The sequence below is a fragment of the Zootermopsis nevadensis genome, unplaced genomic scaffold, assembly GCF_977971745.1.
Source record: "Zootermopsis nevadensis isolate Lab colony 2312 unplaced genomic scaffold, Znev_1.0 Znev_ptg000019l, whole genome shotgun sequence".
Taxonomy (NCBI): Eukaryota; Metazoa; Arthropoda; class Insecta; order Blattodea; family Termopsidae; genus Zootermopsis; species Zootermopsis nevadensis.
The window spans coordinates 2,881,781-2,904,424 of NW_028259151.1; the positions used below are offsets into that span (position 1 = coordinate 2,881,781).

Here is a 22,644-nt window from a genome sequence, read left to right on the forward strand (position 1 = left end):
AGACTACACAGCGCAACAACCCAGAAGACGGAAATCTTCATACTCATCGCCCTGATGACGGAGGCAGTATGACCTCCGAAACGTTGGTTAACATCGACCAGACTACACAGCGCAACAACCCAGAAGACAGAAATCTTCATACTCACCGCTGTGAAAACCTCAAATCTTACATCTTAGCTACTGTCAGATCGTACGTAACAAAAGGTACTTCTATATGATGAAATATTTTGATGTGTACAAGAACGTGTGCGTGTTTGTATGTAAGAGCATAAGTAAGTAGGTTAGAGCGACTTCTGATCATTCCTCACATTGACCCCGATGATAGAGGCCAACAGCCTTCGAAATGTCCGTTTTTAACTCAGTACTAGCACTGCTGATCGTCCGAAAGTAATTTACAGCATTCATTCGCAGTGGAAGTTTCAAATCCCTCTCTCTCTCATGCACACGAATCGTCACAAAGTCGTGCTATCAACAACAAAAAATTATTCAAACAATCTTTGATGTCGCGCTTAAAATCCCCCCCTACAAAGATCCGAAGTTTCAACAGTAATAACTTCATCTGTTACAATCATAACACCATTTTTTATTTTCGGTAGTAATAATAATTTCCATTTTCGACAAAAATAACCTTAAAAAGTTTCTTTGTTTACAAATCTACTATCATGTCAATTTTCACGACATTGTACTGAGCTGCGCTAAAGAAATCCGTGGCCAACTTTGTGTTGTAAAATGTCTGCAATTTGAATATGGCTGTCTTCCGGGTTGTAGCGCCGTTTAAAACCTCAAATCCTACTGATAACCAATTCGACTCTCGGCGAAGTTACCAAGTTTTTAAAGGCGAATACAGAGGTGTACAGTAAAATTGGCCAGGAACGCTTTCATACAAATCTCCACTATACACCATAATAAAGACCCAGGACCGTACTTACACTTCTCGGGGCCCGAGGCGCTAAGCCCTTGCGAGGGCCCCTTTAAAGATACCAGAGTCAAATAAATATAAACAGAAAAAAAACAATTATTTTTACCGACCTTAAACGCAAACGTTGTAACACTGCGAAATATAAAGAACAATACTGAACTAAACTCTTGTGTCGCAACAGCCCGTGTGGGTATGATGACCAGCTTTGGCGGGTCATCAAGTGGTCAGCGCATCGACTCCTATCGTCGTGTTTCTGGCTTTCGTGACCAGCGTCCGCTACCCTTTTACAAGTAGCTTCTCATTTCACATCCTCCTTTTGTAAATAAAAAAGTATCGTCTTTATCGGGGCTGTGCAAATGGGGGGGGGGGTGCTCTGAGTGCGGCGCACCGGGGCCCCGATCGATAGAGCACAAAACGTTTAATATATTTAATTAGAAATAATATAATTTTGTCGTTGGTTGCCACAGAAATATAGAAAACTGCGCAGAATAAGACGAAAGGAAATATTTGGCGTGTCCCAGTCTCCCGACTTGGGTTACTCATTGCGGCGGGGTTTAATATTTTTTATCTCAAATAAGTAAGGGGACCCCGATTTCATCTTGCACCCGGGCCTCAAGTACCTTTGCATGAACCTGATAATTATCAATGTAATTTTTATGCAGTAAAATACGTGTTTTCTCTTTTTACTTTTTGTCAAAATTAACTTTATTGGAGGGGGGCACCTATATCTGCGGGGCCCTAGGCTGGCACCTCATGCGCCTTTGCCTAAGTACGGCCCTGTAAACACCTACCGCTGTCTTTGAGAAATTGGTTAATCACGTCACTACAACGACTGCATTATTTCGGTGAAGAACACGACTTTTTCTGCGTTTCATACAAGCACAAAACAGTCCTTATATGTGTACTTCATGTTATGTCAAGATACAGAATATTCAGAAAGTTTATAAGCAGTAGAAAACAAAACATTCACTCGCATTTACAGAAGAGACGCCCTCTTCTTAGTTTGTGCCAATCACTGTATTTCACAGATTCACAACTACGCATCTACTGTTTAAAGACTTTATGAACACCCCGTATTTATGATCAATAACTTCAATGAAATGAAAAATTGCACGTTTCAAATAAATTCCAGATGAAGATAATTCCTCACTGCAACAAACGTTGATATTCTTGCAATCTACATATACAATATATTTAAATCTGTATGGATGGATGCGGTCAAAAGAGTAGGCCTTTTACCTTTATTGAATTTACGTAGAAAATTTCTACAAAAATTAGGTATACAACTCTCTTTTAAAAACTGGGTTTGGACAGATGGAGACAAAAAACCCAAACAACGCGGTTAGTTTTTAACTCAACAGTAGACCCTACTTTGCTAGGTATTTATTACGCAACAACAGTGTCAAAGTGTAAGACTGCCAACAAAAGAATGAGTTTATCACACCTACGTCGTGCACATGGGTTCTAAATTTTAACGTCCACACTTTTATTGCCAAGTTAATAGTTACGAAGGTGGTCGCATTTAAAAGTCAAACGTTCACTTGTCCGAATCACATGCCTGAGCCAGTGGCTCATTTCTATCACATATTCCCCTTGCATCTCGGCAAGATGTGGGGGATACGGATCAAGATTACGAAGGCAAGGACAAAGTTCCAAGACAAGAATCTTGTGGAACGGCTTACGATAACCGTCTATGTAGATCAAATGATTTGAAACTAGATAAGGCTTCTAGATGTCAATAATTGTAAATCATTGGGCTTGGAGCACAACGCACTGGTCACTGATGTCAGTGACAAACAGGTGGAAATCAATAAACACATCGTTAGTCACAAAAGCCTGCACTTCTTTCTCAAACACGTCAAATCAATATAGCCTATTACTGTTTGCATACTGTCGTCCTCAATAAAAACTAAAAATCCTGCACCGATAAATAATGTATGTTGGGACAGTTGGCCCCACATGCAAATCGATTCGGTTAATATACACAATGTTAAAACTATTTCTCTCGTAATTCTATGATAAAGCTTCTGAAACCATTGTAGACACTGTAACTGAAGTTATGTGCTTTTCCCATCAATACCACTGCTCTATGAGAAAACGATTATGGTGGCATCTGAAGCCATTTCAGCAACGTCTTTATGCTATCAATGTCATGAATTTGTGGTAAGTACTAACAGCGATGGCTGGAGCAGTTGCAGAGGAAGTTATTGTGCTCGTATTAGCAATATCACCACTTTGTGTTAAAATTAAAATGGCTGTGTATGGAATCGTTGCAGCCAAGATAACCGAAATAGTACTTATGTCAGTACATACAACCATGAACATCAGATTGGAAAGTTCTAGACTATTTTAAGAAAACCTAAAACCACACACACCTTCACTTCTATAGATTCATAACACAAGTTGCATCAGCTTGAAGCCACACAAAAAACGAACTACAAAGGAGTTAAACTACAAACACGGCCCTATGAGGAGACTGCCAATTACTCTCATCTGAACACTCACATTGCAGAGCAATGTTACCATATCTTGGTAACAAATTGGTTGTAACTACACGTTTATTGGAACTTCTTGGCTTGATTTTAGGAGTATGGCATCGTCCCAATGTTTGTTACATGAAATTAACGGTCATCCTTTATATGCTTCTAATGACTTCAGTTCCTGGTCTTGGCATTTATGAATAATCAATGCAAAGAGTTGCATAAAGGTTAAAACACAATATGATACGCTAATAATGGTACAAAGATGTTAAAGGGGAGTAACGTCAATAAAAGAAAAAATTGTAATGAATGGATTATTAGTCAAAAATAAAATATGAAATCCACCCCTCAGCAGTGCAGCCAACTATACAATGAGGTATTATAAAACAGCACAAAATACACTTAAGATCCAATAATGTGATAGGAAAGTTTTAAGAAAATCAAAATACATGTATGTGCAAGGATTCACACAAAAATCTATTAAACAATGTAACCAAAAGTGAATTAAAAAATCCACACAAAAATTGATTAATACCAAGGAGATTACTGTGCAACACTATGTAATTAATTACTGCATACAAAACATTACGAAAGTAACGCAATAATTATGTTAGTTTATGCCCCATGCATTTATTGCAGACTTTGGTTTTTGGGTCAGTGCTTTGATAACAAACCCTTTTTTGGTGCAAAAAAGCTTGTAGAAGAAAGAATTCTCTTTCCAGATAGCTTCCTTCTTGGACCACGTAGAAATGTTGGACTTTTTAACACATGCATTCTCAGATGTAGGCCCTGGAGTTCGTAAAGTGAATCTCATATCTCCACAACGCAGGTCCACACGCTTCACAAGAAAATATAACTACCTAGCCTAACAGCCATACACATTAGTACTGATAAGGAGAGAGCTGCTACCACAACATAACTAAACCAAATAAACCATTTACAATACCCCATTCTGTGCTTGCTCTAAACTAATTATATGTAACTATCAATCCTGCACATACTTTATCAGCCCATGCACTGTTAAATCTGTAGACAATAGACTTGAACCGATCTATAAAACTCTTCCTCATCAGCAGTGAAAATCATGTTCGTTTATTAAACATTACTGAATATACTGATCTGCTGCGTGGTTTGCTTCTGAAGCCAAAGATACTGCCGTCCATCACAATGGGCAGATGTGTTCATGAAACATGTCTCATACCACCTGATGGTTCTTTCATACTCTGGTAGATAAATAAAGAACTGAACTCAAGTTATCTCAACATTTCAAAATCTGTCCTCCACATTACAGAGACAACTAACAGGCCTCTGATATACCAAAACCAAGAAGCGAAGCATTGTGCTAAGGGCTGTGTAACAATGATGTGAAAAGGACAGATGCTAACAGCCCCTTCGGGGAACCAGGCAGCACGGAGCTGTGCAGTTATGGCTTTTAGATCCAAGTTATTTGCGAATCAAAATAAGAAACTCCAGTATTAAATAAAAAACATTAAGAAAAAATCCACAGGAACTTTGAACCAGGAGGCACATACACACAAAAATTGTAGATACTCCTCAACACAGAGCTGGTGGTTTCAGCATATCAACACAGTGAGCTGGCAAGACCACCAAAGCTACGGAAAGTGACGAGTTAGCCAAGGGTAGGGCCTCTCCAGTAGAAAGAAACCTGTCAGGATACATCTAGGGTCACTCTCCAGGGAGGTGCCAGTGATTCTGACATCCTACCACAGGGAGCAAGTAGTACTAGGAAACTCATGGAAGGAGAATACCTTAAACACACAGCCCTGAAGGTAGGCAGGCCACATCTGAAAGGGCCATATTATCTGTGAGTGCAAGGACAAAATGTAAAAGGGCTGGGGGAGACCCCAGTACCAGGGACTTATAGCACCCAGTGCAGAAGGCTGAACTCATGCAAAGAGAAACACGGATTGGGACTATTAAAAAACCAAGGGCAGAAGAAACTATCACTACAGAGACGGCAGCCCTCCCAAAATGTTCGGGGATTCGGTAAGACCAAGGACTTATAAGGAGGCCTTGACTGATCTGAACAAGGGTAATCCCAAAAATAAGCTGAATAAAGACAACCAAGCCCTTGTTCTAATAGAAACTGTGCTACAACATTTTATAGGACTTAGACAAACTACTGCACCTCAGACCTTACAAATTTCAGGGAGGAGTACTCATATATACACACATACTGAAAAATGGTGGCAATGGTTGTTTATATAAACCAGAGGTAATAACAAGTTGAGCACTCTTCAAACTTTTTAACATGTGCTGCTGTCCCGTTACTAACAAAGAATGCACCAATAAAAACACAGCATGCAGAAAAAGGAACTTCTGAAGTCAAAGAGGGAAGAAATTATGTAGATACCACTTCTGAAATGGTAGTTGCCAAGTCTAAAGGGACAGTCAGAACACTGAAGGACCTGCAACTTCTGAAATCCTATGTTGAAGGAGCTGGGAACTTCAAAGACAAACAACCTATGGCAGAGGAAAAACAACCAAGAGTGGGGACAGAAACAGACACCAAATGACAACAGAGGCAGAAGGCTAAAGAAAAAGAAGAGGACTCCACAATGCAGTCAATGTTGGGTTTTTGTGTTGTAATACTAAGTGCATATGTAGACATATAGCAATGTTTCAGTCCAACATACTGCCTCCATCTTCAGAAATGGTAAGGTAATAAACCTACCTCAGCAATACGGAGGAGGTTACTGTTTTAATATTACTGATCAATGAAGAAGGAAACCTAGTGAATGACTAACATCAGTCCTGACTGTCAAGTCACAGATAAATACACTTCCAAACAGTAACAAAAAATTAACTTAAGTTACTTTTAACCAAACCATGAGAACCAACTGGGGATCTTACAAAGATGACCTAAAGAAAGATCAAGGTAATACCACGAAACATACTCAATGCAGGCTACAAGGCTGACTGTTGGCCTGTTGCAACAGGCCATCCTTCCGTCCAATCACCCGAAACTGTCCAGCCAGAACTTCTCAATCACCAAAGAATGTGCTTTAGTGGAATAAATAGTTGAGCAGCTTGAGAGCATAATCAAAGAGGCTATTTAATAAGGCCTAATTAAAAGGTGTGTGGGACTCCTGTAAGAAGACTCTCACCTACTACAATAAAAAAAGTAGGACAGCTAAAGTATTTTAATGGAGCTGGATTATAACTATTCAAAGCAGTGCCAGACTCACCTAAATCATGACAAAACAGGAGAAGGACTACAAAGCTACCTGATGGCTGAGTGCTCAGACTGGAAAAGAGACTTTGGAAGAACTACAAAAAATCAACTTTCCACATCTGAACAAGACTACCAACAGGGGACAGGATCAACCACATCTGGACATGCAGACATGCAAAATGAACAGGGACAATTAAAACCACAACAGACAGTAAAAATTGTACCAGCACTTCAACACAGGGCACAGCATTTGGCCTATGCTTATATCGCATATTTACAGTCTGTTTGGTGTATGAATGCAGGTGAAAGTGATGTTTATACAAAAGCCCAGGAAGACAAATTATACCAAGGACAAGGGAATTTTCCAATTAATCTATTGTTTTTCTTATACAACGGGGAAGTTAACAGAAAGGCACACAAAGAAAAATGCTCTGAGGAATAATTTATCACATAAAAATTGATTTCTCTGCCAAACTCATAACCTACAGAACCTGTGTGGCACAATTTAGTCACATGAACTGAAAATGCCATGGGATATGAGGACATAAGCTTAAATCTCAGGGGAATTCCTTGGAATATAGAAAGCATTTAATAGAACCTTGTCTGAAGCAGTAGTGAGAGCTACTACAGAGCATGCAGTTCAGCCAACCATTTTTAGGCATATCAGCTTCATGCTGGAAATCAGAAACTGAAGAGCTACAGTATCAGGTGAAAACCTAAAAGGATCCACAGCCAAAGGCTGTCTACACAGCAGTGTTCTGTTACCTCTGCTGGACAGCCTGGTGGAAGGTAATCATCTTGTGCAACTCAATGAAGGTAATCATTAAGCTGTGTGATATGCAGTACTTATAAGCAGGAAATTTCTTACAATGGTTTCAGAAGTGTCACAAATGGTTCTGGGAGCAGTGTAACACTGGTTCAAGAGCACAAGCGAGTCTGTCAACCCAAATATCTATCTATCTATCAGTCATCGCCGCCTCCTTTCGGAGATTTCATAGTCTTTGAAGCGTGCATTTATGAGTAGTGAATGACCAGCCCACTGCCTCTGCACAATTTCTACTCACTCCTGATTTGACTGCCAGAGCCATCTAGCAGTGAATCAGGAGAGACTTGGGTGAGAAATGGATGCTGAATTTTTGCTTACGAAACATCTTGTATCATGCTCGCAAGGTTATTTTACATGCCGTAAATCTACAACATGGGACCGCCGGCTTTACTTCCCCTCCAAAGGAAGTTGTGCTATGGATTTTTATCACCCTTAAAAATCCATCAACCTCAGCCGGGATTGAGCCTGCGACCCTTGGGTCCAGTGGTGAGCACTCAACCCAAATAAGATGATAGTAATTTACATTATGAGGAAATGAGAGGAATTAGGGCTGACCATGCAAGTCAAATACCTTAGAACAACTTTGCACAAGGGATTCATATAGGCCAGCTGAACAAACTCATGAATAAGGCTTATAGATCTCCATGGACCTGCAGAGACACTTCTGGAAGGACAAGGGGACTGAAAATTAATGCATTATATTGAACATACACTATGGCAGTACGACCCATAATAATTTATATACTGGCCTACAATCAAATACACAACTAATAAAGCAGAACTCTGCAAATTGCAGAGGCTGTTCTGTCTAGGTATAACTGGAGATACAAGGACAGCTCCTACAGCTGAAACTGAGGTCCTCCTATGACTGCCTCCCTCCACCTAGAGACAAGTGCAGAGGCTCACGCAGGAATCTATAAACTCAATTGCAACGAACAGAAAAAACACCGGATAAAAATGGTATGCGCATCAATACTTGTCTTGGAACATGAAGATATAACCCAGCTTCCAAATGGGAACTGACAAAGTGATACAAAGTATGTATGTAACAAAACATTCAGTCAGATTTCCTAAAGTTAATGAGAAAACACACATGAGGAATGATGTGATATATGAATAGGTCCAAGGCAAATGTAACACTCAGCACACACTTCATAAAATTAAATGTGGGCTCTACAAAATGCTTTTGATAAAAGAACAAAACATTAGGAGAACAACAGCTATCATGTTCCCCAGGTATGGATGCATGTAGAACATGAAGCATAAAGTTTATAGAAACAACCTAGGTAGTTGGAAGACTTTACAGATCAAAATTCAAAATGCTGTTAGGAAATTATAGTATATAAAATTCAATGTGCATGCCAAAGAAATTATTATGCCAGTGCAGAATGTACTAAAGTATCAGGAATAAGTGCTTTAAGCAGCTACTGTATTATCAGGGAAGTGGTTTAACTAACAACATTTTCCAAAACATAGATAAAACTTCCAATTAGGCAGTAAGCTGGCAAGTTGTTCTTTATACCACCTTGCTTTACGAGCAAGTGATAATACAGTTTGAAATTAAGCTCTATATTTTTATGTTACAAGGTTGTCCTGCAAAAATTTAATTACTTATCAGCTGAAGATGGCTGAAAAATAACTCATTAATACATATCTATGAATCACTGAAACCACCTGCATTTCTACTTTTTATCCTAAATGTAACCTCCTTCTGAAGTAATAATATCTCAGCACTTGTCATGGATATTTGAAGTAACACTTCCATAAAAATATTATAACCATGAAGTCCTCTTAAATGCTCTGGCCAGCAATAACAAAAATGCCATTTCACAGCCATGTAGCTTTTGACATTTAGAAAACATAGGAATTTAAAATTATTTCACAAAACCCTCTTCTTTATGTTACACACTTACCCTTGGTCTTCAAGGATTTCTTCAAGTTCAATACATTTCACCTCAACTTTCCTCTTCCTTTCATGGTCCAAAATGTCACGGTTTGGTTGTCTGTTGCTAGTGGCTTCTAACTTCTCGAGTTCCTCTTCCGTCTTGTAATTTACTTTATCTTTAGTCTTTCGCACAAAAGCCCAGTTGCGTTGAACATAACCATTTGTTCCTGAACCTCTTGCAGTGGGCAAGCCGATCCCGTTATACATTGTAGATAGTATCTCATATATTCTAACAGCAATGTTAACACCTACAACAAGTTGAACAAGCTACATTATTCATACAATCTACTATAAAAATTTGTGATTAGTCGTTGTCGTCAAAAAATGACGTCATCAACAATGCCACCTTATATTTGTTTACTCGGCATTGTTGTGGAACACAACAATGCTGAGTACACCACAAAAATTCCAAGTAAACAGATAACGCTTCACAACAAAGAAATCAAAAACTATCAAGCCAGTCGCATTATCACTGCTCCAGAAGCAGCACATCGCCTCCGAACAGCGACATAAAACTATTTAAGAAATGAAGGAAAGTGAAAGAAGACGTTGCCAACACCAACAAGATAATCTGATACTAATAATAATATTCAACCAATAAGAAACTAAACTAACCCCCCGAAGGGGGTTAGTTTAGTGTCTTACTCAAGATTTTAAGACGCAACCAACCCCACCGAAGGAGGGGTTGGTTACGTATTAAACAACTGACCAACCTCTCAAAGAGGGGTTGGTCAGTTGTTTTAACCACCATTCGGGGGGCTTAGTTTAGTTTCTTACTCAAGGGTTAAAACACTTGAATGAGACACTAAACTAACCCTTCCGAAGGGTTAAAACAATTGACCAACCCCCCCTTCTAGAGGGGTTGGTTGCGTTTTAAAAACTTAACCCCAGAATGGGAGTTAGTTTAGTGTGTTACTTAAGATTTCAAAACGCAACCAACCCCTCTAGAAGGGGGGGGTTGGTCAATTGTTTTAACCCTCAATTTGGGGGGTTTAGTTTAGGTTCTTACACAAGATTGGTTGCGTTTTACAAACTTGACCAACGCCCCCTAGGAGCTCCGAAAGGAGCGCCCTGCTCTAGTCAAACAAAAAATGTATACCTTCACGACATACAAATGATAAATTTAAAAGTGGAGGGGAATTATAACAATTATCTTTTTAGGAAATTATATTTTCAACACCACAGTTCCTATCTATAAACAACTAAATATTATGTTTCCTATGTAATATTTTGTATCTATATAAACTAACTGCAGTAACATGAACTAGAGACAATATGTTAAGGTCTATCTTAACGCATCCTCACACCTACACCTAGGTCTTCCCAGCGGTCTCCTCCCTTCAGGCCTACCAACTAATACCTTGTAAACACGCCTCCCTTCCATTATGCTTGCTGCATGCCTCACCCACCTCATCCGCCTTCGATTTAATCATCCTAACAATATCAGGTTAGGATTACAGGTCGTGATGCTCATCATTATGCAATTTTCTCAATGATCTGGCTCCATCCCTTTTAGGTCCATATATCTTCCTCAACACTCTGTTCTCAAAGATCCTCAATCTATGTTCCTCCCTCAAAGTGAGAGAACATGTTTTGCACCCATACAAAAAAACAGGCAAATTTATACTTTGGTTAATTTTAATCTTAATTTTCTTTTGATATGAGACAGGAGAACAAAAGATTTTACACTGAATGATAGCAAGCATTCCCCGGATTTAATCTGCTGTTGTAGGAAGATAATGAGAGGGAGAGTCATCGATAATTAGGCTTGTAAAACCAAAATAAAAATTCTTCACAGTTCCCTAAAACGCTTTAATAATGTCGATATATCAAGAGATGTAAAGGGTTAGAATTATTATTCAGAATATAAACCCCACTTCTTAGGATCCATATATTTTTATTAAGATTCTAGGCTACTAAACACATTTTATTCCTTTAAAATTGTAAAATGTTAATTGCCTACTGGAATATTGTTTTACTATCAATGATGCCATGAACAAACAGAAGTCAATGCAATATTATTTTAAATCGTGTTAAAAAGAAGACAAGCCTAATTCTCTTACACGAGTTTACAAATGCAGATGAAAGCACGTAAATATGATGAATAATAATAATAAATAGGAGACCATGATGTCCACTGGCAATGATCACTTTAATAAAAAATAAAATGGAGAGAGTGGAGGGCAGTATCACAAATTTCTTAATAATTCTGATATAAGATAAGTACTTGTGATATTCTAAAATGTTTTAACAGCACAAAATTACCTAGTCTACGACACACTTCTACAAGCAATTCACACCTCAGATCTTTCAGCAAACAGATGCAGCAAAACAATTAGTTTCTTATATCAATGTTATTATCGTTTGTAGAGGACAACACAGGAAAATTTCAAACAAACTCAGATATCAACAATATAAGTACAAGATACAGATATAACTTTCATAAGCCAAACAGTACTCAGTAAATATAAATAAAGAGTTTACTATACTGGAATTAAGCTATTCAATAATCTTCCCCCTAATATAAAAAGTCTGAATTACAATATAAAGAAGTTTAAGCCTGCACTAAAGTTGTCTCCAAAATCACTCCTTCGATTCCATACAAGAATTTACCTCAAGCAGATATTCTCAGCCATTATAAACACATGTAAGCAATAGTGGTTATGTCTTCTTGTGTAATTATTTTTGCGGTAATACTGTAACTGAATGTAAATTACTGTCATAATTAAATAATTCATATTTGTATTACAAACAAGTATTGTATTTGTGCTATGACATGTTCTACATCCTTGGCCAAGGCCCATGAAGGATTTATGAAATGTAAATAAATTCGATTCTATTCTTACTCCTGTAGGCATAGGTGATGCTTAAACGCTTGGAAGTGTATTTTCATCCACGAAAACGCCACTGTACCGATAGCAAAACTCTCTCTACGTTTAATCCCAAGTACACAATAGTTATATACCATTCACCAGAGCACACAGAGACAAGTTCTGATTTCTATTTACCTCTTTCCTGTTTTTTTCTTACAATATAGCTACAGTGCAATACAATCAACGCGAAACGTTACACACTCACAACAAAACGCTTCCATTTTGAGAATTCTATTAGTAAATGTTCCTCACACGTATGGCGCTGTAGTCATTTTAGTTTTAAACATGGTGGACAAGTTGTTGTATAATACGATATTGTCACAAACGTTTTCACCATGCGGCAGTTATCTTCTTGTGGGAAATACTTACGGAGATATTGCTGTTTATGAGTAATTACATGTTATTGGTTTCGAAGTTAATATGTTATACTTTTGTTTCAGTACTTTACGATAATGTGATTTTACATACCGGTTCTTTTAAATTTGTACCTGCATTAATAAAATATTCTCGGGCTATTAGCCTTGTCATTTCGTTAATGAAATATTTAGATCATATATGTATCTATACATGCACTCTATAAATGAAGTATTCACTAGACTGAATTAAATTAATTGTAGTTACATTACAAATCTAGAATCTAGATTGCTTACCGATCTTGTAAGATATTTTCCTCACTGGCGTTGTGACGGAGTATTTTTGTGCGCCAGTGTTGCGTCTGATTTGTATTTCGGAGGTATTCGGTTCGAGTCTCAACTGGGGAGCAGGTTGTCTTGAGACTGTCTCAGTTTTGCTCAGTTATTCCAGGAGAATTTCTTGAAATAGGTCATGTGTGTGCCTCATACTTCCGATTCAGTTTTCATATCACTGTCACATTCCTTTCAGTGTTTTAATTTACCCGTTAATTAACTTGGTATATTTAAACATATTAAGGAATTGTTTTTGGGGAACAACTTTACAAGATAGTGACAGTGAGCTTGAAACTCTTCAGCACATACCCATGTCATGATCTACTCTGAAATTTCTCTCAGAATTGGTGTTGTATGATTACTAGATGGAACATAAGCAAAAATTCAATTGAAACAATCAAACATAACCAGTAGCTAACCTGTGACCAAACTTCATTCTGAATGGGAAAATTGAAAGTTTTGTCCAAAAAAGTTATAAGGAAAATGTTTGATATAATTCTTCTAGTACTACAGCAGACACCCATCAGTAATCAGTGCATTTAGTTAAAAACATCATGTTAGCTAAAGAGGTCTACATTACTGTTCACCATTATATTGTAGATTGTGGCAGTTTTCTTATGTAGAATTTTGTTATAATTTCTTTGTACATAAATTATGTTCATAATTTCAGTTTATACTTTCTCAAGCTTATATTTTCAGTCTACAGAAAATATTAAGCCCTGGAGATGGCCTGACTCCATCCTGTAGGAAAGCTGAATATCATTTCTCTGTAAAACAAGATGTTCAGATCTGCAGCCTGGTCACAACTGAGAAATTTCTTCTTATTGGAATGGTTGGAGAAATTACAGGCTGGGACTGGAAAACCATAACATACAGCAAGAACCCAAAACTAGCATTCAGCATACAGATTCCTACTGCAAAGTAATGTATACTAACCTCTCTGTTTCAGTTTCTTTCATGTTTTGACATAGCTGTATGACAGAATTTTCAAAATAATGGTGTTAAACATAACAGAAAGAAAATTAGCACTCAAATAAAGGCGATGAAGGTGTTTGATTAATTGGTACAAATAATTGGTTCTGAAATTAGGTTATGTGAGTTGATTCTGAAAGTGCAACAAATATGTTTATCTAATGATATATTTAGTATATATATATATATATGGCATTAAATTTGTTAAAATTGCAGATCTGAATGCTCTAGCTGTCTATAAGTAAATAAAACTGAATATAGTGTTTGAGTGGTTACACTCCTGCTTCATATTTAGATCTTGGGATAAAATCTTGGCCCAGAGACGTTATCCTGACTAAGGTTGTTCGTGGTTTTCCTCAGTCCCTCTGGGCAAATTCAAGGATAGAATTAGGCCACGCTTCCTTTCCGATTCATTATTCACTATCATCCTCTCATTCAATGCTATATAGTCTGAGATGCTGAAAGCATCATGAAATAAACTATGAATACATATGAATAAAATAATGTGAGCTGCCCCACTACATTTCATGTCATGGAGGCACTTGGGGGGTGGGGGGGTAGCTCCTACTCATTCTTGACTTCTACTAGGTGGGGGTGAGGGTCAGCATCATGCCTTAGCCATGCTTTACACCTGGGGAACATACCAACAGTACCTGTTGTATAGGATGCTGGGTAGGCCCGACAGCCAGTTGGTCTGTAAGGCTAGAGGAAAAATTCTTTGCCCTTGCCCCTGCTGGAGATTAAACCCCAGTCGCCTAATCTGTAGTCCCTGTACTGACTGATGCCAGATCAGCTGTCAGTCTGTACAAGTAATTTTGAACTGAGTTGAGAAAGGTAAATCATTACTTACAAACCCAAACCAAAACATGCTACTATCAGCAGAAAACTTGCTTGTTGCGACTTTTCCATCAATAATATTGGAGCTTCTTTAACATGTCCCCACATGCATGGAGACATCTTGAAACATGTTGCAGAATTTTTGTTATATTTATGCTTATGCTACACCTAATATAAATGTAATTCATTATGTCTAATTGCAAGAAATTGATGTTTATGCTTCACAAATTCAACTAGAGACACATTGCTTTGTAAATAGTGTAACTACATCAGAACAACATGCAGAAGAGAGAGAGTAACTGTTTATTATAAAGATGTACATATTTTTCATATGAGTATTTAGTGATTGCATTATCATTCTTTATTTCACATATTCTTACAGAGACGCTCTAGAGAAGCCTGATGTCAATTCCATGTTGTACTGTAAGACAAATGGTCATATATATGCAGGTTGTGGTGACAACAAAATTTACATCTTTAGTCTGGAGGATGGAAAGCTGATAAGAACCATGGAAGGTCATGATGACTATATCCACAGTATACATAATATGTACGTAACCATTATTTAAAATGGCACTGTTGATGCATTGTTTTTTCTCTTTTCTTGCTGCCCATTAAATTTATCTTTCTCTTACCAAGAATCAGATATGCAAGCACATTTTATAATCTACAGGAATGCCATGTTAATGGTTAAATGCAGAATGGCATTTCTATAAGTCATAGATTCTCTTAGTAGAACAAAAATTCCTTATATCGTTTGTATTGTATATCCAGTGGTTCGCAGCTTGTGTCAGCAAGTGAGGATGGTTCTGTAAGATTGTGGGACTTGAAGCAGGAGGCACACACAAACACTGTACAGCCGTACCTGAGTGACAAATTGGCACGGCCAGAACTGGGAAAGTGGATCGGTGCTGCATCCTTAAGTGAAGATTGGTTGGTAAGAGGATTCAGTTGATGACACAATAGCAGTGACAGTAGAATATGCAGTCTCTTGTAACTGATGAATAGTTGTGCATTCTGTGCAGTACTGTTATAATAAAACAAAGAACAAAAGTAGTTATTTCTATAATAATTATAATTATTTTAATGCAGTAAGAACAGGAAGTGCCATGCCATGAAACTAGAACCATGCCATACTTGTGGCTACAAACTTCAAACTGAAGTTATGTTTTAGTCTGTGGTGTTTCGTATTACCACAATGAGAAGGATCCTGAAAGGTTTATGTGCAAGTCTCTTTTACTTATTAATGGCTATTTCTTCAAAAACAATTTACTACATCAGAGAACTGTAACAAAATGTTTACGTCACTTAATTCTTCTATAATTTGTATGGTATTAAATGACATAATCATAAAGTTGGTTTTCTGTCCTGAGTAAAGTTGTTGCTATGATTGGCTGTTGATGCTCAATATTATAATTACTTGCATTGATGAATTAATTGAAATATTAGGTTTCTGAAAAATTTGTAAATATACATAATACTTTCTAAAAGTTTTAATTTTGGATGTTATCTAAATTGTCAAATGGACCAGGCTACATTTTGTTGGTAAAGTTTGTCAAGGGCCAACAGTATTAAATGTAATGAAAGTTTGTTCAGTCCGAACAAGATTATTCATGTGTGCAGGCAGCAATGGCAATTAAGAAATTTCTTCAAATGTCTGACTCATTCACCATAAAGTGTGAGGTTAGGTTAAAATTGACGTATTCTGATATCTCTATTGAATATACTCAATTGAGAAGTAACTAGTGTATTTGTAATCTTTTTATGTTCTATTCAGTCTTATACTACGATTTTCTTTCCTCTTTCTTTGCATTGAATGTTTTATTTCTTACTTTAGTGTTTATTAGCAGTACGTAAAGTGAGGGCATATAGGACTGAACCCAATAATGCTTCAGATTAGAGAAAATTAAATAATCCCATTTATTTATTTCCCTTTAATTCATATTTCAGGCCTAATTTATTGGCCTGCCTTGAAGCTGGGTTACAACATACATTTCAACCTTTATCAGCAAACAGTTTAAGTATGTTTACTATAGCAATATTTTTCTCACCTTTCCAAATAATTGTCAACTCAAAGGACTGTGAAGCTTTGAACCACAAAACTGTGAACATAGATTAGTAGTGCTACTGTATTTGTTTTCTGTTTGTGATGATTGAATGAGGATTGCCCACTGATGCACAAATCAGATTTGTGGAATAGGTGACGGCTCTCTTCTGGGTCATTGCGCCATCCAGTCTGGTAGAAATTTACTGATGTTTCAGAAACCCTCAAATCCTACTTGTGGAATAGGTGTTTGGGCCTTTGCTGTGTTCATGAGTTGGGTATCAAATTAGAATGAGTTACCTTTAATTGTGTGCGCTGTCTTACATATATTTGTAACCTGATCCCCATTTAGTCAAATTCTTTCTTCTGTCAGAAGCTGCTATATGCATATTAATGTCAGAGGGATTTTATTATGAATTAATTTCAGTTGTGTGGTGGAGGACCAAGACTTTCATTGTGGCATCTTCGATCACTAGATGTTACAACAGCCTTTCAGTTGGATGATTCTGGCATCCATGTAGCCATGTTCTATGATGATCGCATCATGGCAGGAGGAGCCAGTCCATACTTCTATAATCTCAGTTATACAGGAGATACCTATGCACAAATTCCATCTTCTTCTATATCAGTTTATACTGCAGTGTTTCAAGAAACCCCACTCAAGGTAAATTCAGTTCAATAAACTTCAACTTGGAAAATATTTTGCAGCATTTTCTTGTCAATTAATCTCACTTAGTAACTGTATGAAATTTCAGATTGACTTTACCCTCTTGAGTTTCAATACATATAACCTTCAGTGTGCCATAATTAAAAATGGAAGTGGAGGAAGTTTTTGGAAGTCTCCTGCTATTATACATGCTTTAACTTCACAGACTTGTGGGTATTTAAACAGTGTTAATCTCTGTTTCCCATATTTATATGAGAGATTCTACTGCATGTGTGCAATTATACTTTTTCTTTCTTTTGCATTAGCAAGTGTTACCTTTGTAATATTTTTTTCAAAGTCTACTTCACTTTGATGTGCAGGCATAACAAGAGGCATACACTCTTTCATTACACAGTGTGTAGTAATTCATTCAGTAATAAAGTTAGTCGATACTCCTTTGCAGATTGATGTGCAAAACTTAGGCCACCTCAGAGAAGTGTTCTGTGCACACATCTGTGACTGCCTTGTGTGTTCAGTTTCTAGGCATGTTCACAACAGAAAATTTCAGAAGTGGTTGTTAGATTCACTGTGTATGTCTGCCCGTTTCTCTACTTATAATAACTCAAGATCCACTTAACAGATTTTAATGACATTTGATATTATCAACTTTACTAAAATTTGTTGACACATTCCAATTATGGGTAGAGCTGAAGATATACATATTTCAGCACACATCTTGAGCATAACTCACTAATTATTGTTCAGACTGAAAAATATTTTGAAAAGAAGTTTAGAGAAACATTAAAAACACATGTTATGTCTGATATACTTTTTCTGTAAGTCATACAGTTGTCAATATAATGACATAAAAGAGGTTGGGCTGATTTTGGTCAGATTGGAAATTGATGGTGCTTGCTTACTGGCACTGCCTATTTTACATCAAAAGTCAGTAATTACAGATTGGAAATCTAGAGGCAGTAATGAGGGAACACGCCAGAAATGTTACACTGCGCATACATTTCCTAATGTTTAATTTTACAGTTTGAATGTGCTCTCTGTTAGAATTGGTGTATGAATGCATTTCACTTCTAAGGAAGTAACAAATAGAAAACTGTATTTACTTTTTGGCCCTCTGAAGGTAAACCTATCTTTGTGCTTAAGCACTTCATCGTGAAGTTGAGACAAAGGTGGAAGAGACTATTTTACCCTTGGAGAAAGAGCGCAATGGATTGAAAGCAAAGTGGGCTCCAGGGCCAGTCTATTTTTGGTGACAAGGAGAATAAGAAAAGCTTAAACTTTCTTTGAAGTTCTGTTGCACTTGTTAACAGAATTTTTCCATTGATAAATTAAATGTTCCATGACATTGTTATTTGAATTCATGTTCACATAGATGTTTATAATGATGACAGTGGTTGTATTTAGAATGACAGTTATAAAAGAGATTCATGCCAACAGATTTTGAGATGCACTGAAAGGTAATAATTTATTTTATGTAATTACAGGTAATGTGTATGGCTGGTTCCAGTTGTAAGATAGATCTATGTACGAACTTCAGTTACCGTGATCAGATTCTTACATTTGCCTCTTGACATAATTCTATTGGAAGATATGCTGTCCCTATACGTACTTTTGTCATGAGAATGTGTTATTTACCTACTTGAAATAAAGTACAATGAAACTCATTGCTTAATGTCTCTTCATATTGAGTGTGCTGCCAGTTTCTCCTTTGTCCGCTCTTCTCATATCCATATATGTCTACAAATGAAGATGGCTGGCTGTCTTCTGGATTGTTGCGCCATGTAGTCTAGTAGAAGTTTATCGATCTTTCAGATGTACATGATGCTTCCATCATTAGGGTGATCACCTTGGAAGCTGGAGGTAGCAAGTACCTTTTAATTATTGGTAAACTTTTACTAACAACCTAGAAAATGGTCATCTTCATACATGCTGCTGTGAGAACCTCAAATCAAATTTTTTTCTACAAATGTACATATTATAAATTAAAATGTTCTGAGGAAACAGACTTTCAAAACTGAATACACACAATATGATAAAAGCATTTTATGAATGTATATCATTGCTAGTAAAATAATATGCTTTATGTTTAATATTGTCAGCATTTAAAATTAATAACGCTGTTAGTGTCACAGTATGCTGTTCTCAGAAATTTACTAGAGTACTGATGAAATAAATTTGGCCACGCAATTTTAAACCCTCGGATTGGCAAGAGGTAAGAAGTCAGCTTCATTCTTGTCATATCCCAGGTTATAGTGAGTCACATAGTCACTAAGCTTTTAAGAGGAAACTGCTCTTAACATTGAAACAAAAAGGTACATGGCTTTGCAGTGGCAATGAAATTATGAGTTAACTATGAAAATTACATGCTTTGTAGATTAGTCACCAATTTTAAGAGCATTCTTTGTACAAGACGAGTAATTCTGTACTTACAGGAATTTGGTCTTCTTTCTTCATATTGAATAACATGAATAAAATCTGAAATAGTTGAAGTAAACTGACAGAAATTCTACATATGCCTATATATTTTATAGAAGAATTAAGCTACCAAATTTAGTGAAAACTATTGGAATTAAGGTGACCATAATCAATGCAGCCACATTTTCAGGCTTATGAACTGAAATAAAAAATATGGCCAGTATGTGAATAAAAAAACAACTAGCCTCGTGCATAAGCACCACACCATGAAGACATGGCAGATTGAATTTAAAGCTCCAGACATTCTTAAACTCAACACTAGATGGAGGTGAGTAGTCAGCTTTCTGCTCCAGCTGCTTTATACCAAGAAAAGGAACCCACAGCACCTCTTAATTAGGAGGTTGGATGGACCCTAGAGCTAGCCTGGATGTTGTGGCAAAAAGAAAATTTCCTGCCCCTGTCACAAATTGAACTCATACAGGTCATAGCCAGTCACTTTATATACACAGTTGTAAGATATGTATTATTAATTGCTTTAAATATGTTTTGTTCCTTACCCTCAGATATTCCCACAAACCAGTGGTAATGAGATTTGTGAAAAAACTGCCAGCTTTAGTATCCTTATGTTTGTATACCAAATTAAAATGCATTTAATGCACTATGGAAAAGTACTATTAAAAATTTAACATTGTTTACTGATAGATCCATTATTAATAACTTAATTCTGTTCAGTATACCTACATTTTCTTATAATATTAAGCCACCTATCCAAAGGTGATTTTACTTAGGCTTGTATTTAATTTTGAATTAAACTATTGTATGGTTAATATGACAAGGATGATTATTAGCTGTCCTTCTGAAGTACATTTATTTTCACTGAAGGTTAATGAAGAATTAGAAACAGAACATTTTTTCATTTTGAATTAAAAATTTTTACTCATAAGTGGATCAAAATCATCCTTACTACACTGGTCTCAAAATAGGAAACTAAAATTGTCCTGTAGAATCCTTCTGTATGGAGAAAATGTAAGTTTGGAGAAAGAAAAAATACATTTTTAAATAGTTGCTTAAAGTCTAAACATAAAATTATACTTCATCCAAAAAGAACTCTATAGACTGGAATTTCCATGTGCAATGTTTGACAGCAAAGTCAAAGTTTGAGGGAGTTTTAACTTTTCCCTAAGAGTTGCAGGGGAGCTTTCAATTGTTTAGAAACTATATACAGGAGGATTTTCATGACGTGGCTAAAAGGCAGAACTGGATTAGTGTAGGTAAAACTGTTAACAGTTAAGACAATACAATATTTAACCTTTACTGTACAGGAACATTTTATCTAAACCCTGTACAATGAGACTACCAACTGAACTTTAACCCCATGGTTAACATTTTACCAGTATGCTTGTGTAATGCACATAAAGCTGGACTGTGTATAAGACTAATACATGCATGACAGAGGTTAAAGAAATATAATAATAATAATTACTGTATGTGTATAAGTAACACTAATTATTACTGAGCAATATAAAGATAATGTTACATTTTCGTCCAGTTCAAAATATTTTGTCTTCTCGTCTCATTTCTAAGAACCTAAAGATTAAAATACACAAAACAATAATTTTGCCTGTTGTTCTGTATGGATGTTAAACATGGTCTCTCACTCTGAGGGAGGAACACAGATTGCAGGTGTTTTTGATGACGGTGTTGAGGAGGATATTTAGGCCTAGGAGAGAAGAAGATGGGGTCTGGAGAAAACTGCATAATGATGATCTTAACAATTTGTACTCCACGCCCAACACTGTCAGGGTGATTAAGTCAAGGAGAATGAGATGGGCGGGGCATGTGGTGCACATGGATGTGGTAAGAGGTGTGCACCAGGTATTGGTCGGGAAGCCTGAGGGGAAGAGACTGCTGGGGAGACCTAGATGTAGATGGGAGGATAATATCAAGTGGGATCTATAGGAGTTGAAGACGATTGGATTTTTCTGGCCCAGGACAGGGTCCAGTGGAGGGCTTTGGTTAATTCGGTGATGAACCTTCGGGTTCGGTAAGCCATCTAGTTAGTTAGTTAGTAATGGAACCTAAAGCTTCACTGCCGTGTCACAACCCGTCATAAGAATGAGGTCCACATCTTTTCTTTATCCTGAGAAATTATCTCCAACCACCTGTACTCTACCCCTCTTGGGTCCAAGTATTCTTCATGGTTCCTGTTCTCAAACACACTTGTCTGAATTCTTCCCTTAACATTAGAAACCAAGTTTCAGACCCATACAAAGCAACAAGTCAAATTATAGTTGTGCATATTTTAATCTTGACATGACCAGAAAAAATATTTGAACTGCATGGTCCGAATTTATCTATTCTTAATTTCTTCGTGAATTCAACTTTTATTGGTTGCCAGAACTCCAAAATTTCTTCAGTTTGTCACACAGTAAAACACACACAGACACAGGAACAGTAAAAACTGAGGGTTCCTTGAAAAAAGGAAAGTAGGCTTATGAGGTCACCATGCTCTCTGTATGTCTTTTTCTGTGTCCCTCTCAGGTTTTTAACCAAATGATCGATTTTTATAGGACTTGGAGTAAGCGTTATGCCAGCTGCAAGTCACCCTCCAAGGTCACACGTTTTAATTTCCATTCAATGCACAATAAGAACATATTGGATATGCAAATGTGTGAGGATGGAGCGACTGGCTCATGTAATAATTTAAATCGCGTGACATGTACGAATTGTACTCGACTGTATTCGTATGACCTATACATGAGCCCAGTAAGTTACATTCTTGGATTA

The 22,644-nt window shown here is 36.9% G+C and overlaps 2 protein-coding genes across 6 annotated transcripts in view; one reads left to right on the forward strand and one right to left on the reverse strand.

The window, feature by feature from the left end:
* The window catches only part of Srrm234 (Serine-arginine repetitive matrix 2/3/4), an 85,077-nt gene extending 72,609 nt beyond the window's left edge, over positions 1–12,468 (reverse strand). For 3 of the 5 annotated variants that reach the window (XM_022063052.2, XM_022063048.2, XM_087351431.1), the window contains exons 1-2: positions 12,375–12,468; positions 9,335–9,614 (exon numbers count right to left, since the gene is read on the reverse strand). In XM_022063052.2, coding sequence (XP_021918744.1) covers positions 9,335–9,573 — 239 coding nt within the window. In that variant the 5' untranslated portion in view covers positions 9,574–9,614; positions 12,375–12,468. Of the gene's footprint in view, positions 1–4,073; positions 4,209–9,334; positions 9,615–12,212; positions 12,233–12,374 lie in introns of those variants that run through there. The other 2 variants (XM_022063050.2, XM_022063053.2) reach the window with 2 other exon arrangements.
* A 1-nt stretch (position 12,469) lies between these two features.
* On the forward strand, positions 12,470–19,106 carry thoc6 (THO complex subunit 6). The gene is made up of 6 exons (XM_022063067.2): positions 12,470–12,628; positions 13,625–13,846; positions 15,117–15,284; positions 15,509–15,671; positions 17,206–17,442; positions 18,927–19,106. Exons 1-6 carry the CDS (start codon positions 12,525–12,527, stop codon positions 19,011–19,013), a joined length of 981 nt encoding a protein of 326 aa, XP_021918759.1. The 5' UTR covers positions 12,470–12,524; the 3' UTR covers positions 19,014–19,106.
* Positions 19,107–22,644: the final 3,538 nt, after the last annotated feature.

Excerpts from the sequence above, each read along its gene's own strand:
- thoc6 (XM_022063067.2), top strand. The coding sequence starts at position 12,525 with ATGGTGGACAAGTTGTTGTATAATACGATATTGTCACAAACGTTTTCA. Across the intron at positions 12,629-13,624 it reads GGAGATATTGCTGTTTATGA|TCTACAGAAAATATTAAGCC; the intron begins GTAATTACATGT and ends TTATATTTTCAG. Across the intron at positions 15,672-17,205 it reads CCTTAAGTGAAGATTGGTTG|TTGTGTGGTGGAGGACCAAG; the intron begins GTAAGAGGATTC and ends AATTAATTTCAG.